This window comes from Melospiza melodia, chromosome 21, assembly GCF_035770615.1.
Source record: "Melospiza melodia melodia isolate bMelMel2 chromosome 21, bMelMel2.pri, whole genome shotgun sequence".
In the NCBI taxonomy this organism is placed as follows: Eukaryota; Metazoa; Chordata; class Aves; order Passeriformes; family Passerellidae; genus Melospiza; species Melospiza melodia.
In genome coordinates, this window is record NC_086214.1 from 3,311,588 (window position 1) to 3,326,618 (window position 15,031).

Genomic DNA, 15,031 nt, shown 5'->3' on the forward strand with positions numbered 1-15,031 from the left:
CAGGCATTTCTTTGCCAAATCTGCAGTGGCACAGCCCCACTAGCTCCCAGCCTTGGCTATGATGTGATGGGGGAAAGGGCTGGGAAGAAGTGCAGGGACTGGGAAGGGCTGGGAGGTGCTGGGGCTGGTGCTGCTGTGGTGCTGGGATCAGGGAGGCCAAGCAGAAGGGAAGGCTTTTAGGACTAAGAAGGCTGGGGCACTTCCAGCTGAGAAGTTGGGTTTTCCCCTACATCCCCAAAAATAGTTTTAGTGGGGTCCCCATTTTCCAAACAGGAGGGGAACAACCAGTGATGACACAGAGAGAAAACAGCTTTATTCATTGGCACCAGCACAAAACAGCAATTTGAGAATAAGGCTGAACACTGTGGTTCCACAACAAGCATCCTGTAAGTAACCAGGGTACCACTTCCTTCTCTAGGGACAGATCTTACTCTCAGCATCTATTGCACCATTACAAAATTCAGTAGGAAAATTAATCCTGGGGTCATAAAACAGCACTCAGAGCTAATTCCAACCCACAGACAGCTCTGGGATGAAATGCCCCTCCCATTCTAGCAGTGGAGGCACAAGGTGGGGCTCAGTTTAGCCACATCACACAGCAGGGCACCCCAAGATGGGTCTGCAAGGCCAAGAGGTCTTCAGCATCATGTCTGCCCGAAGTGTAGCTGAATTATTGTGGACAAATGACACCTTTGCAAGGCAAAACAAACTTCCAGGGTCCTAAGGTGGCTCAGCAGGTCCTGGTGCTTGGCAGTAGCATTGCTAGGTCTGTGCCAAACTCTCCTGGGTGGTCTGGCAGGACTTCTCAGCTTCCAGTGCTCACTGCAGCTCCAGGCTGTTCACGTATTCCTTCACCCACCTGGAATCAGGGTTAGCACAGACCTCCCGCTTCTTCCTGGTCACAAACCTGGCAAGTCATGAGTTCAGGGGGAAAAGGGGCATCAGGGACTGGGGTCATGTTATTGGGTCATCTCTCACAAACTCTCAAGCATCCTTGAGCTGCAGAGTGTGCTAAAACCCAGGGGGAGATCAGGGTCCCTTGGGAGACCCTGCCATGCTCAGATATCTGTCCCCCTGTCCTGTGCACAGGGTGAGCCCGGGCGCAGTGTGGAATGTTGTGTGCATTGAGTTCATCAAGCTCTGGAAGGTCTCGCTGCCCCCTGACCTCCTTCCCATGCCTTACTCCCAGCATCAGGACAGTCCAAGCAGACCAAGGGACCACTCATTTCTCAGCTGAGGAGGGTGAGGGCTCACACAGCGCACATGGGGCCTGGGTGGCTGCTCCCTTGCCCAGGCGTGGTGCCTTACAGCATCCTGGCCCTGCTGGATGTGAAGCCAGGAGCCCGGAGGCTGGCAGAGCCTCCCCTCACGGCCTGGGCTGGTACTTACACAACTGCTGGCTGGGAGCACTTGCTGCTGGTGTAGAAATACTCCTGCACATGGCTCTGAGGCAGCTTTCGTGAGACGTAGCTGAAGCAGCACAAACCCATGTCAGACCCCACTGCAAGAGATCAGGAAATCCAGCCTGAGACCATTACTCAATAAATTGTACTTTCCTGGCTGAGAGCATAGACAACCACCTCCGTAATCAGCTGAACTGTCCCTTCTCCTCCTGTTTTCCCTAAAAATCAGCAAGAAATTGCTGTGAACAGAGAAACTTGATTAAAAAAATATTGCTAGGATTGTTTGTTAAATGTTTTACAATAACATCCAGGGTAAAAATCCCTATTGTCACCCTGTGTCCACTCCTAAGGGCCAGCAAGAAAATGAGGGGAGAGGAAACCTGAAACCTTTTATACCAGTAAAATTCATCCCTAAAATAAAAGGATATTAGAAAGGAAGACCAGCTGAAATAAATCAGGAGAAGTTATTCAAACAGGTTTCCAACATTTGCAGCTGACTTTTGTGAGTTCTGCTCCAAATTGCAGACAGTCAGAGCTAAAGTCCACCCCAGGAGAGCAGAGGGATGCTGTACTCACATGGAGCAGGAAGGGCCTGAGAAAAGAGGTGAGCAACCAGGATGATGGAGAGGCAGAGTGTGGAGATGTTCATCCTGGACAGGGATAAGCAGAGGCAGGATCAGAGCAGGTTCCTCCTGTGCCTTTTGTGAGGTGCTGGCTTAGTCCTTGCTCTTTATAGGGACAGTGGCCAGTCAGTCAGAACTGAAAGCAAACGTGGAATTTCCAAAACATAACAGAGCTGATGTCATGGCACCTTTGCCTCAGAAATACTGAAGGAAAAAAAAAAAAAAAAAAAAAAAAGAAACAGCTGGCTGAGGAAGTAGCAGAATAGCCTTTGTGTGAAGGGAGGTAAGTGTGAGCAAATCAGCCTCTAGTGACCAAGACAGGATATGAAACCAACCTTGAGCAGCAGGTTCACATGCATCATCCAAAACAACTCTGTTTATCAGTCACCTCAGCATCCCCACAAAAGCACCAGGAGGACCCAGCTCAGTCTCATCTTCAAGGAACCAGGTCTGGGGGTTAGAGGTGCTCAGAACCTCAAATGGAAGGTGCAGGCTCCACCAAGGGGTCCCTTCTCCAGTGCTGGGTCTGGGAAGTGTCCAGGGTGGATACAGGGGTCAGTGAGGGCAGTGTGGACAGCAGGAACACTCAGTCTGGAGACTGGCTGTAGGTCCAGGTTGGCAGCCTTGGCACCATCAAGCACAGAATTCTCAGTGCTGTGCTTCCAGGGTGGGGCTGTGCCCTCCAAACCCCTGCCAACAATCCCAGCAGGGGCTGGGCTGCACTGGGAGTCCTGCCTGGATGGGCTAACTCTGCAAAGAGCATCTTCTCCAAGCGCCAGTGGGTTTGTTCAAGGTGGGATGCAGGGGGCAGAGCAGGAGCTCCCCCAGCCCAGGGAGCTGAGAGGGACCAAGAGACCCCAGCCCTTGGTGCCCACCTGCAGTCATGGAGGTCACGGCAGGGACTGCACAGAGGCCCCTGGCACTGCCCTTGCTGTGACATGACATGTTCCCCAGGATGTTCCAGGGAGCATTTCCCTTTTTCCATCTCTCTACTTTGTGACTGGCCCCCATTTTGCCAGCTCACAGCCTGTGGTTCCTCTGGGTGTTTCCCAGCCCAGCTGCTGCTCACAAGGTGCCACAAGCTCGTGTTTCCCAGATTTCCTCACTGACCCTCATCCCCAGGGCTGCAGAGAAGGGCTGCTCTGCTGCCATTCTCCTTCTCCCCCACTGGCCTCATGGGTCTGGGGGGGCACTCAGAACCTTCCCAGTGTCCCCTCCACCACAATGCCCCCATGGTGGGGACCAGGGCTGCAGGAGGGTCTCCAGGGCTGTGCCAGGGACCCTGCTGGGGTGGGCAGGAGCCCATGGTTTCTCCCAGGAGGCATCCACGGCATGTCCTAAGGACCCTGAGGAGTCTTCATGAGCAGGAGCTGGAGCTGAACCAAGAGCCTGACATCATGGGGTTGTCACAGACACATAGTGCTGGCATTTTGGGGCAGCACAGCAATGTGCTGCAGGTATTCAGGCTTTGCAAAAGACACAACCTCAGCTGGAATTTGCCAAGGGACTCTTCCTGTCAGAGATGGGGAGATGGATTATTTATTGCTACTGCCATATTGTATTCCAGAATTGGTCTGGCTAATTGATGTGAGAATTTCTTATGCCCCAGATCAATGTAGGGTGTAAAGTAAGGCAGTGGGACTTACCCTCATCTTCTCAGCACAACAACAACAACTGCATTTTGTGCTGAGCCTCATCCCCACTGCCCCAAGGCTGATCCTGGGGCTGGGATTTCTCTTTCCAAGGAGCAGTGCCTCTAGAAAAAGTCTGGTTTTATGTCCCCCACCTGCCTTGCCACGTGGCCCTACAAAGGGCTCCGAAAAGCAGCTGCCATGCTGTGTCACCTCCCTGTCCCCTTGGCAGGTGGCAGAGATGGAGACTGTCCTGCCTTGGGGCGAGCAAATGAACTGTTTGGTGTTCCCAGATCTGCTGGCAGGTGAAGGAACTGTTACTGCCTGTGACATGATATGTGACAGGGCCAGATCAAGATCTCAGAAACCACAGAAAGATTCTGATCTCCCAACCGCAAGGCAGCCAGAGCTCACGCTCTGTCATGGCTGGTAAAGGCAACCGAAACCATGACATCTGATTATTGCTCTCACAGCAAGGCGTGACTTCTCAGCCCTGCACAGCCTCCCCCTTCCCTGTCCCAGACATGCCCAAGGACTGGCACAGTCCTATAGGATCATCACACAGCCCACTTGCCCCTCGCTCGGGGGCTTTGCCCTGTGCAGGGTTTCTGAAGGTGCATTCTGCAGCCCTGGCCCTCAGAGCAGAGATGTCAGAGGTTTGGAAAGATGCCAAGTCATTTGTTGTAGCCCCATCCTTTCTCCAGGCTACATTCCCCAAAGCTGCCTTCCTTTGCCTTCTCCTTCTCCTTGGAAGGCAGCTCCCCAAGGAAAGGTGTTGGCCAAGGTGGCACCTGGGATCCACCTGGCTCTGCAGAGGAACCTGGGGGGAGATGGTGGCACCACAGGGACCGGGGCTGGGGGATGCCCAGAGCCACACTGGGACCCTCTGCCCAGGCCAGGGAAGGGCTGTGGGGGGGCACCACGGTGGTGTCTGGCCTCAGATGGAGACGGGAGCTGCACGGACCATTTTTTGGAGCTGCATGGCACAAGACAAAGCAAAGCAAAGGGGAGGTTTCTGCAATCTGTGTGCCTCGATGCCTGGAAACCAGGGAGGTTTTCTCTCTGTCCATTCCCTTCCCAACCACAGGCGAGCATCCAAGGAGCGCTGGGCCCTCTGCTGTCCTCCACGGGAAGCGTTCCTGGAGCCCTTCCACTCCCCTCCGCCCCAGCCACGGGTCATCCCTCAGCCGAGGAGCCCTGGAGACGTCTCCTCCCTGCACACAGCCCAGGAGCTCCATCCCCCGTGTCAGTGCTCCTTCTCCTTGAATCAGAGCCCCGCTGTGCTGGCAGCTGCAGGCACAGGTGGCACTTGTACTTTCTCCTGGAGCCCTGGGCTCTCCCTTGTGCTTTTTGTCCTGGGCAGGGGTCTGCAGCTCTGCAATGCCATGTCTTTGCTGGCAGTAAATCCTTGGGGAGTGGGGGGACCATTTCCAGCCCCTCTCCATCTCCCTGTTCATCAGGAAGACACTTTTTGTTCCCCTTCCGTGGGACAAAGGAAGACAGAAGTCTGTACTCCCTCTAAGGATTCTCTGTAAAAGAGAATCACTTACTGGTTACCTGCTCTTCACAGCTCCAGATTAGGTTCCAAAAGCTGGCCCCAACCAGCTGTTTTCTCAAGACAAACAGGATGATGAGGTTACTGTAAAACTGGCAGGAATGTGGCTCCAGACACACTCCCTGCCCAGCGCCAGGGCTCAGATCAGTTTCCCTTGCCCAGGAAAGGCCGTGCTGACACTCAGCCTGTCCCTGCACTGCTGCTCTCCCAGGTGACTCTGGGGAAGCTCTGGGGGTCAGTATTGTTGTGTCCATGACACTGTGCCCAGAGTGGTGTGTGTCACACGGGCCTGGCAGTGCACAGGGGGCAATGATCCAGTAGCAGCAGGAAAACCTCCCTGGTGAACCTCCAGAGTATGCTACACTTTTTTCTGAACCATTTGCTGTCACTGCCTTCCCCAAACCTGCCTTCAGTGGTGGTCAGTCATAGCACTACTATCTCCTGCTGCCCTGGCCTACAGAGGTGGGGAACCCCTGCACAGAGGGGCTTCCCAAAGCCACAGGCATCCCTGCCAATTCCCCCAGAAAGGCTGTGACATCCATCCTCTCTGGTCCTCTCCCTTAACTGCAGGGAGCAAGTGTCCCTGTCCCTTCACGGCTTGGTTGATGCCAGCAGCAGGTCATCCTAGTGCTGGCCACTCGTCCCTGTTGGTCACCAAGGAGTGACCCTGGTGGTCCCGTGGTCAGGGTTTGGCACTCTCGCTGCTGCTGCCTGGGTTCAATTCCCAGCCAGGGAAGGGATTCCTGCAGCCACCACAGGTGCCAGTCTTTTCCTGGGTGGCTGTGCTGTCCTGGAACAGCTCCTGGAGCTCAGTTCAGGGTTCAAAAGCTCCCGGTGTGTGGGGCTGGGTCAGGGTGGCACGGATTTTGGGGGGTGGCAGCAGCCTCCTGTCCTCGCAGCGCCATCGGGCAGCAGCTGCCAGTGGGGCAATGCCCCTGTGGTGGGGTGTAGGGAGCAGGGTGTGACAGGGATGTGGGGGCTCACAGCCAATGCCCCCATGTCGGCCCGGGGAGGGGTTTTACACTGTCTGATGCAATACTGGGCACTGGGGTGGTTTATGTCCCCTTCTAACGCCATGGCCACGGCTCGGCCACAAATCTCCCAAATCTCCCAAATGCTTTGTTGTGCCAGTCAGGAATCGTTGGAAGGGAGGGAATTGGCATGATAAACAACATTACCCTGCCCCTCCAGGATCTGCTTCTTATCAGCCTTTGCCCTTATCTCTTTAAAACATTTGAGGCATTAGTCTCTGGCTGTCAGTGCCACAATAAATCCCAGGGCTCTAACAAAGTTCGTTCTGTCACTGCAGAGGATGGCTGTAGGGAGCAGGGTGATGGGTTTTGGGAGCAGGGGGACACAGCTGCAGGGAGCTGGGCAAAGGGTGGCAGAAGGCAGGGGACACAGAAAGCAAGGTGACACCTCTGTAGGGAGCAGGGTGACAGCAGGTACAAAGCAGGGTGACACATCCACAGGAAACAGTATCACACAGCTGTTGGGAGCAGGGTGACAAGGCTGTCTGGGACATGCTATTGCAGTATTTCTTCCTGTGATAAGAAGAGCTGCAGGGCTGCTCCTCTGAACACCCTCCTGACCACCTCCTAAGGGTAAAGAGTCCCTGGATATCAGGGCCAGAGGCAGGATGGGAACACAGGGTCCCCTCGAGGGAGTGTGACTGCCCTGTGTCTGTCTGTCCCTCCCGGGGCCAGGGGGACAGGGACTGACAGTAAAACTCCTTCTGTCAGCAGGACTTGAACCCATGTGGGGAAACCCCAGAGGATTTCAAGCCCATTTTAAGCCTTCACCACTCGGCCATCACAGCAGCTTGCCCAGGCTGTGTCTGCAGAGGCCCTGGCTGTAACCCTGCCCAGGAGCACAGCAGGACCTGCTCCCATCCTGGACATGGATGCTGCTATCCCTGCTTCACATCCAGCCCAGGGACTGCTGATCATGCTGCCACCTGCCCTGCACAGAGCACCCCAGCAGGGCTGGGAATGGGAGCTGGGCACTGGACACAGCCTCAGGGGAGATGGCATGGGGGATGGACATGGTGGGAGGTCTGTGTCCTGTCTTATCTCCTTGTATCCAACAGGAAACTTGTCCCAGGACAACTGTTCCCAATCTCCTTTACTAGCCTGGAAATATCCCAGCCTTCTCCATCCCCTCTTCCCTCAATGTCCCTTTTTTGCCTCTGTGACAACATGTCCAGACGTGGCTCTTGGAGGCAGCCTGAGCCATGGACCTGGCAGGTTCTGTCCTGCAGCTGGGAGGAGATGTTCCAGGCCTGTGTGGTTCTCACCAGGTTTCTGCCTGCATTTGGGCTTTTGGAACAGGGAATTTGGAGAAAGGAGGAAAAGGTGGCTGTCAAGAGGAAATGCTTGCTGAGCAAGGTTTGGTAGCAACTTGGCCTCTCCTTTGGAGCATAAATCAAATTTGGAGGGCAGTCCTAGAAGCACTGTCCTTGGTTTGGGTGGGAGCTGCCTTTGGGGACTCATCTGAGACATCCAAAGCCCTCCCTGGGTTCCTGGAGTTATGTCTAAGAGCTGTACAAGAGCTTCCCTGTGTCACTGGCTCTTCCGTGCCCCTCACATGGGGATTTATCAGCAGGGACTTGCACATTACCAGATCCCAAAATGGGGTCTGGAGTGGTCCACCATGATATCAAAAGGATGGGAGGGTCCAGACCACAGTGGAAGGACCTGGAGATGACCAAAGTGGGAGCACAGGGTCCTGGAGAGCAGTGGCACCCTGTCAGAGGAGGCTGAAGGAGACTGGACCTGAAGAAAAGAGGTCTGAGGGGGTTAAGGAGGCTGAAAGGTGTGGTCTCAAGAGCTCCAACAGAAGCATCTGGAGGAGACTGGAGGACACCATGGTGCCCAACTGTTTTTGCAGCCTGGCTGGACTCACACTTTGGTTGCACCGGTCGGAATTGCCCCAATATTCCTCTGAGTCTTTCATCTTATTGACTTTTTTCTTTATCTAATCTTGTGTCATTGGCAGTGAACAGCTATTTTCAACTACAATTCTTGTCATATTTACAGACAAAACAATCTTGCCTGGTTAAAAGAACAGGATGTGTTTACAGAAAAGTCTGAGTTCAACAGAGAGCTGACAGCTCTTCTCTTGTAACAAATGGCACTTTGCTGTATTATGCAATAGAGAAAACCACAGGGTGTGTCATGAGGCAGAGCTTCTAAATCAAGGAAACATTCAGACTCTCATTTTCACCCTTTAATCTTCCAAGTTTCAGAAAACAGTGACAGCCCTGCCTGAGTATCAACTTTGCTGGACACAGCACACAGCTCTCACCATTCCTGAGGACAGGGAATGGCCTCAAGCTATGCCAGGGCAGGTTTAGGTTGATATTAACAAACATTCCTTCACTGAAAGGATGGTCAGGCACTAGAACCAGTTGCCCAGTGCAGTGGTGGAATCACCATCCCTGGAATTGCTCAAAAAGTCTCTTGGGGAATGGGTTAGTGGTGGCCTTGCCAGTGCTGGAGGAATGGTTGGATTCGATTGTCTCAAAGGGCTTTTCCAGTCTAAATGATTTTGTGATTCCTTGATTCACTGTTCCCTCCCATCCCTTGATGCAATGTTAAAGACACTGCTCTCACCATGAACTGGTGTGTCACTGGTTGCAATGTGTGGGTATAGGATGATCCAGAGGAGCCTTGGAATGCCAGGGAACCCCTGCAAGCTCTCTCCATACAGACATTCCCTCACAGGGTTAAACGTTGAATCAAGCCACAAAATCTGTGATCCTTTTTTGCTTCTATTCACATATTCAGCCTCTTAAGAATTTAAGCGGCAGTCCAGGAAAAATCATCCATGGCTGTGGATGACTCCCATATTTCCCAGCTGTGGGGCACAATGAAAACTGCAGCGGAACCTAAAGGCTCTTCCCTTCTCTTGCTAAACCTCTGGAGTGTTTGAAGCCATGTGTTCTCCTAGGGTGTTCTCCAGGCTTTCCAGGGGCCTGACAGCTGCTTCTGCTGTTCCCATATTTCCAGATAAGGTAGGAACTGATTCCAGAGCAGGAAGATCCATGGAAAATGGAGAAACCATTCTCCTGCATTCTGTCTTTACTCCTGCCAGCCCCATCTCCAGAGGAGCCATCTCCCATCTTCCTGCCTGAGCATGGCATCACAGTCTGGAAGAGAAGGGAAGGGATGGAAGAAAGGTTTGCTGAAGGACGGGGCAGGAAGAAGTTTGGTTCCTGAGGGGGAGCTGAAGGTTTTCTTCGGGGAGTTTGGTCCACGGGAAGGGAAACAAAGCTTCAGCCCCTGGGGAAGGATTGTTGTTCTTATGGAAGAAGTGTTCTAGCTGCTGCTCAGGACTGGGGTCCCCTTTAGGCCTTGCCAGATGAGCATTTTCTGTGCATGGATGTGCTGTAGCTTGTTTTGGTGTCTGTGTGGTGGGTCCTACCACTGCTCTGGAAAGTCACAGATGCCTCTCCAAGGCTTTCCAGCCCTGGGCACTGCGCCTCCTGCTCGAGGGAGGTCTGGAAGGAGCCCCTCCCTGTCCTCACTGGTGTCTCCCCAGACTCTTGGGCTCGCCTGGAGCACCTCCCAGGGCCATGAAGTATCTCCATGGCAGGTGGGGAGATGCACCAAGGAGGCTTCATAGCCTTGAGTGTTGAGTCTTTAAAGGAGAGCTTCCAGAAGAGGTGATAATGTCACCCCTGGGTGTCCCACAGCTGGAGACACCCCTGAACACCTCTGTGGTGCCACCTCTTGAACATCCCTGGCTGCTGCTGTCATTTATCCATAAAAAGTTAAAGTTGCCTCTTGGAGTTGCAGCCTTTCTATTTTTAAAGCTGGACAATCTGGTTTTATTAAACATCACCACTATGCTGCTGGGAAGTTTTTCTCCTCTAGTTGCCCTACAATTTCTGCGCTGTAACCTATTACTTCTCACTTTTATCTGTGTTATCCTGCTCCCTACATCCCTTTATAAGCACTGCCCTTCATCTATTGGAGCAGAAGATGCACTGGATACAGTTATGTAAACCTGTGCCCTGGACAAGGACAGATTGGCTTGTACAGGCTATTGGCTCTCAGTTTGTAAATAAATCCATGGTTTGAAATATAGGAAAAATACACCATTGGTGGGTGAAGAGGAAACTTTGTACGTCTGAAGTTGTACCCAATTTAAGTCCTTAATCATTATTAAACTTGAGGCCTCATGGTTCCCACCTGGGATTTAAATGTGTCTCTCTCACCTAAGGCCAGGTCAAATGGGGCTTGGAGCAATCTGGTCTAGTAGGAAGTGTACCTGTGCATGGGATGGGGTGGAATGAGATGACCTTTAAGGTTCCTTCCATCTCAAACCAGTTTGGGATTCTGTGATTCTATGATTTCTATGAAAAGAAAGCTGAAGGAGCTTGCAAGAATATCAGAGGTGTCAAATGAGGAAGGGTAGGACGTTGCCTTTTGCTCTTGGGATGGGAGTTAGGAATGCAGTAATAAGCTCTTTCTTTTGTTTGTGTTGCTGGAGTTTAAGGAACATTTGTTCCTACAGCTACTTTTTTAGCAAACACCACCAATGGTTTACATAGCTCTGGGGTGAAGATCTGCATCCTGTACAGGACCAAGAAATAATGCTAGCAATACCAAGAGCCTGAGAGAAAAGAAACCTGCATCTTCTCAAGATAGAGGAGATCTGCTGCTTGGTCAAATAAGTAATGGGTAATTATTACCCTGGTTACCTGATGTCTTGTAAACTGCTGAATGTACATTGGTCTTGGTGAGCAGGACACCCTGGGTTTTCTGGAGGCTCCAAAGATTGCACTGGAGCACCCCAAACCCCAGCAGGAGGTGACAGGGGAGTGCTCACCTTGGGAGCTGCCCTTGGGCCCAGCGATGGACGGGATGTGAGTGCGGCCTTTGCCTGGCAGGGCGCTGGGGCCACGGGAGCAGCGTGGGCTGCCTGCCCTCCAGGGCCTGTGTGCTCCAGGGCGGACAGTGCTCCTGGCCAAGGGCGGTGTGATGTAAAGGAGGATTCCTTGTCTGGCCTGGCCGTTCCTTGCCTTCAGCCTGGCAGTCTCACTGGCACCCCCTGAGCTGGGCCTGAGGGCCCTTCCCAGCAGCGGCACCAGTGACCCTGCCAGGCTCCCCACAGCCCTCACCAGCTCAGCCCCAGTTCCCCACAGAAGAGTCACTAATGCCTGGATGCTCAAGATGATTTAATCGTGGTGTAACAACTGAATAACAGCTCGAGTTGGTGCCTCTGAGCAGGGATCCAAACAAAGGAAGCCCAGGCCTTTAAACTCCCCCAGTCCAAGCAAGGAAGGTCCGCAGCCATCAGCTCCAGGCGTGTCCCTGTGTCTCTCACCTGGCTCTGCACGGGTCCCAGCTCTGGCGGTGCCACTGGGACTGCCTGGGTAGGCAGACAGGGAAGGTTCCTTAGGAGTCACTATGGAAAAGTTACTTGTCACAAACACAAAAAAAGTAGCAAAGCCACCCAGCAGGTACCCGGACTTCTGCCTATGCACGTTTTGCAAGGAAAGCTGGATAGATAAGGTGGAGCACCTAGTAGAGTGACCACAGTCCCTCTGGTACTGGGGGCCACCTAATTTGGATTCAGACTTCTCTTTAGGGGAGAAATATTGACTTTGCATTTCCAGTTTCTTAAAATCTGGCCATCGCATTCCTTTTTTTTTCTTTTTTCCCCCTGACAGATTTACAACAACATATTTTTGGTAGCAGTTTCCTTTATCGTATATGCTTTTCTTTTATTTATTTTGGTTAATAGGAGCTGTGAAAATATTTGAACAGTAGGAAGGATTGGCTCCCTAATCCTAGGAGGTTTAAAAGGCTGATTGATGGCAAGAAAATTCAGCATTGTCTTTTGTTATCAGCGTCACCAATGTTCAAAGGATTAAATTATTTCTACAACCTTGGTCCACTGAAGTACAGTCCTTTTCCCTCCTGCATATCATGGAATCATGGAATGGTTTCTGTTGGAAGGGACCCTAATGTTCCTCCCATTCTGCCCCCTGCCATGGCAGGGACACCTCCCACTGTCCAGCCTGGCCTTGGGCACTGCCAGGGATCCAGGGGCAGTCCCAGCTGCTCTGGGCACCCTGTGCCAGGGCCTGCCCACCCTCACAGGGAGGAATTTCCTCCTAACGCTCTGTCATAATTCACATTGAAATGAATGACATCACTTAGCCCAAGACTTTGTTCCTTTCTGAGCATTGGCACATCTATAACTTTGGGATTGTCCATACTTCTGTCCATGTGATTTTACTGGAGACAGCTTGACCCTGCTCTGTACTACTGCCTCATTCCTTGTCCACTTTGTGTCATCCCTAATAATCAGCAATTATTTTATAGGAATTTCCAAATCCCTGATGGGACACAACTTTGTTTTGCCTGGACACAAATAGTGGCAGGCCCACCATTCACACATGCTGTATGTGGACCTCGGGATGCCCCCAAATGCATTGGCAAAATGATCCATTTCTGTCTTCCCAAACCTTCACAAATTCAACCAACAAGGAAAAAGAAGCCAAATTCCACCATGGTCTTTAACCATCATAAAGTTAAGCTGACCTCTTTTGCTTGCAGGAAAGAAATATGTGTCTTCATTCCTTTTTAAACTGATTTTTCAAGAAGGAAGTCAGAAGGAATGGAGAAGTGTACACTTTCTAGATCCTTCCAGGAAAGCAAACCAGCAGATATTTCCTCTTGGCTCAATCTGGTCCCATTTTTTTGGCCACACCCATCTTAGACCCAGCAAATTTCTGCCCCGGTGCAGGTGTATAAAGAACTGACTTCTCTCCCAGCCCTGCCAGTGCTGCAGAGATGGCAGGTAAGATCAGTGCATTTTCATTCTATATCTGCATTTGATATTTCTGTTGTGGATATTGGTGCATTCCACAGGTGAACCCAAGGAGATGGGAGGCAGAGCAGAGTGTTGGGACCGGGTGGTGCTTCATTCCTCCTTCTGCCCTGATGTGTATTTAATTTATTGTGAGAAGTGAGCAAAGACAGCCTGATTTATTTCTCATGCAGAAAATTCCTGCAATACACGTTTGCAAGGAATGAGCAGCTTTCAATCCCCAGGAACACGGTCCAAGAATTTTCATGGATTGTAAATGTAAGATAGCTTCTCCCACTGTGAGAAATCTGTTAGTTCTTCCAAATTTTGTCTTTGTCCTGTTCTAAACAATTTGAAAGTTGACTAAATTACTTAAATCTATTTACAACCTTTGGGCTAAAAAACTCCATTCAGGGAAGGTGCTGTGCCACAGTGAGAGATATTGGTGGAACAGATCATACACATTTCTGCTTTAATGTGAAACAGGAATAGAGACAATTTTCAGGGAGCAGCAGGAGGACTGGCAGGAGTGGTTGACAGTGATGATAGACATGTTCAGCATGAAGATGGAGGGGGCAGAGAGGGAAGTGTGGGGTCAGGCTCCTTCCCACCAGCTGCTTGTGGGCGTTGCCAAAGACAGGACCCCAGGACACCACCGTCTCCCAACTCACCTTCCCAATATCCTGCACCACTGAGGCTGGACTGTACCTGACTCCTATTCCTTGGCAGCCTCTCAGCCCACCTTGCTGAGGGTCCCACCTCTCAGAGGTGTCCCTGTGTCCTGCCAACCCCAAGAGCCACAGCCCCAGCCCGAGTCCCACTGGCAGGTCTGGACAGAGGCGGCTCGATTTTATTCCTGGATCCTGAAAGAGATATTGAAACCAAACATCTCAGTCTGTTCTGAGCCCTCAATGAAGCCCTGCCCATTGAGGATTTATGTTGCATTTCTCCCTAGGCACAAATCCAAGGATGAGTCTCCTGGGATCCCTCATCACTCTCTGTGCAGTTGGAGCAATGGGCTCCTCAGGCAATAGTAGGTTCCTGTTTGTCCTTTGGCTGCTGCTATACTGGAAAGGGTGTGAATCAAAACTCAGCTGGAGTTCCCAATTAGACACAGCTCCAATAAAAAACTGAAATATCTTATAGATTGATCCACTAAAAATGAAGTTGATACCCGAGAAATTCGCCTAAGGAAACTCCCTATTTAACCAACAGCCCATCTGAGCAAATCATAATTTTATGACAGAAAACTTGGGGCAGAGACTGTATCTTTGATTTCTTCTGTGCACTTTCCCTGGAGAAAGGTCTGGAGCCCCAGGAGCAGCTGAGGGAGCTGAGGAAGCTCCTTTTCTCAGCCTGGAGCAGAGGAGGCTCAGGGGGCCCTTGTGGCTCTGCACAGCTCCTGACAGGAGGGCACAGCCGGGGGCTCTGCTCCAGGGAACAGGGACAGGAGGAGAGGACATGGCATCAAATTGTGCCAGAGATTTAGACTGGATATTGGGGAAAATTTCTTCACAGAAAGGATTGGGAAACATTGAAAGAGGCTTTCCACAGCAGTGATGGTGTCACCATCCCTGAAAATGTTAAAAAAACCTTGGTATGTGGCAGCTTGGGGACACGGTTTGGTTGAGAACAAAGCCTTTGGTATATAATTGAGTATGCTACATTTCTGCTTCTTCTTCTTCATTTTTGTGGAGCAGAGGTCTCAGAGGTGCTGTCAGATTCATCTCTCCAGAGCATCATTACTGAGGCCAGGCAGTTGGTAGATGCTACATATTTACAGGCCCGAAAAAGGTGAGTTGTTCCTGCATGACAGCCCAAATATTTTAAGGTAGCAAGATTAAAGACATGTGTGTGTTTTCTGTTTTCCAATGCATATTTATTATGGAGAAGCCTTAGCACCAGAGCTCTCTTTGTCATGGCAAAAGGATCCGTCCAATCCTTTTGCCCAGTTTGGCTGGATTCTGGTCCCAGAACCACCAACCATGACCTCCA

At 51.5% G+C, this 15,031-nt stretch overlaps 1 protein-coding gene across 1 annotated transcript; it reads right to left on the bottom strand.

Annotated features, from left to right (window-relative positions):
* Window positions 1–291: 291 nt before the first annotated feature.
* Window positions 292–2,219, bottom strand: LOC134427643 (C-C motif chemokine 5-like). Its single transcript, XM_063173664.1, has 3 exons — window positions 1,980–2,219; window positions 1,390–1,501; window positions 292–907 (listed from the first exon to the last, which is right to left on the bottom strand). The coding sequence occupies exons 1-3, from the start codon at window positions 2,050–2,052 to the stop codon at window positions 820–822; spliced, it is 273 nt and encodes a 90-aa protein (XP_063029734.1). The 5' UTR covers window positions 2,053–2,219; the 3' UTR covers window positions 292–819.
* Between the last annotated feature and the right edge of the window lie 12,812 nt (window positions 2,220–15,031).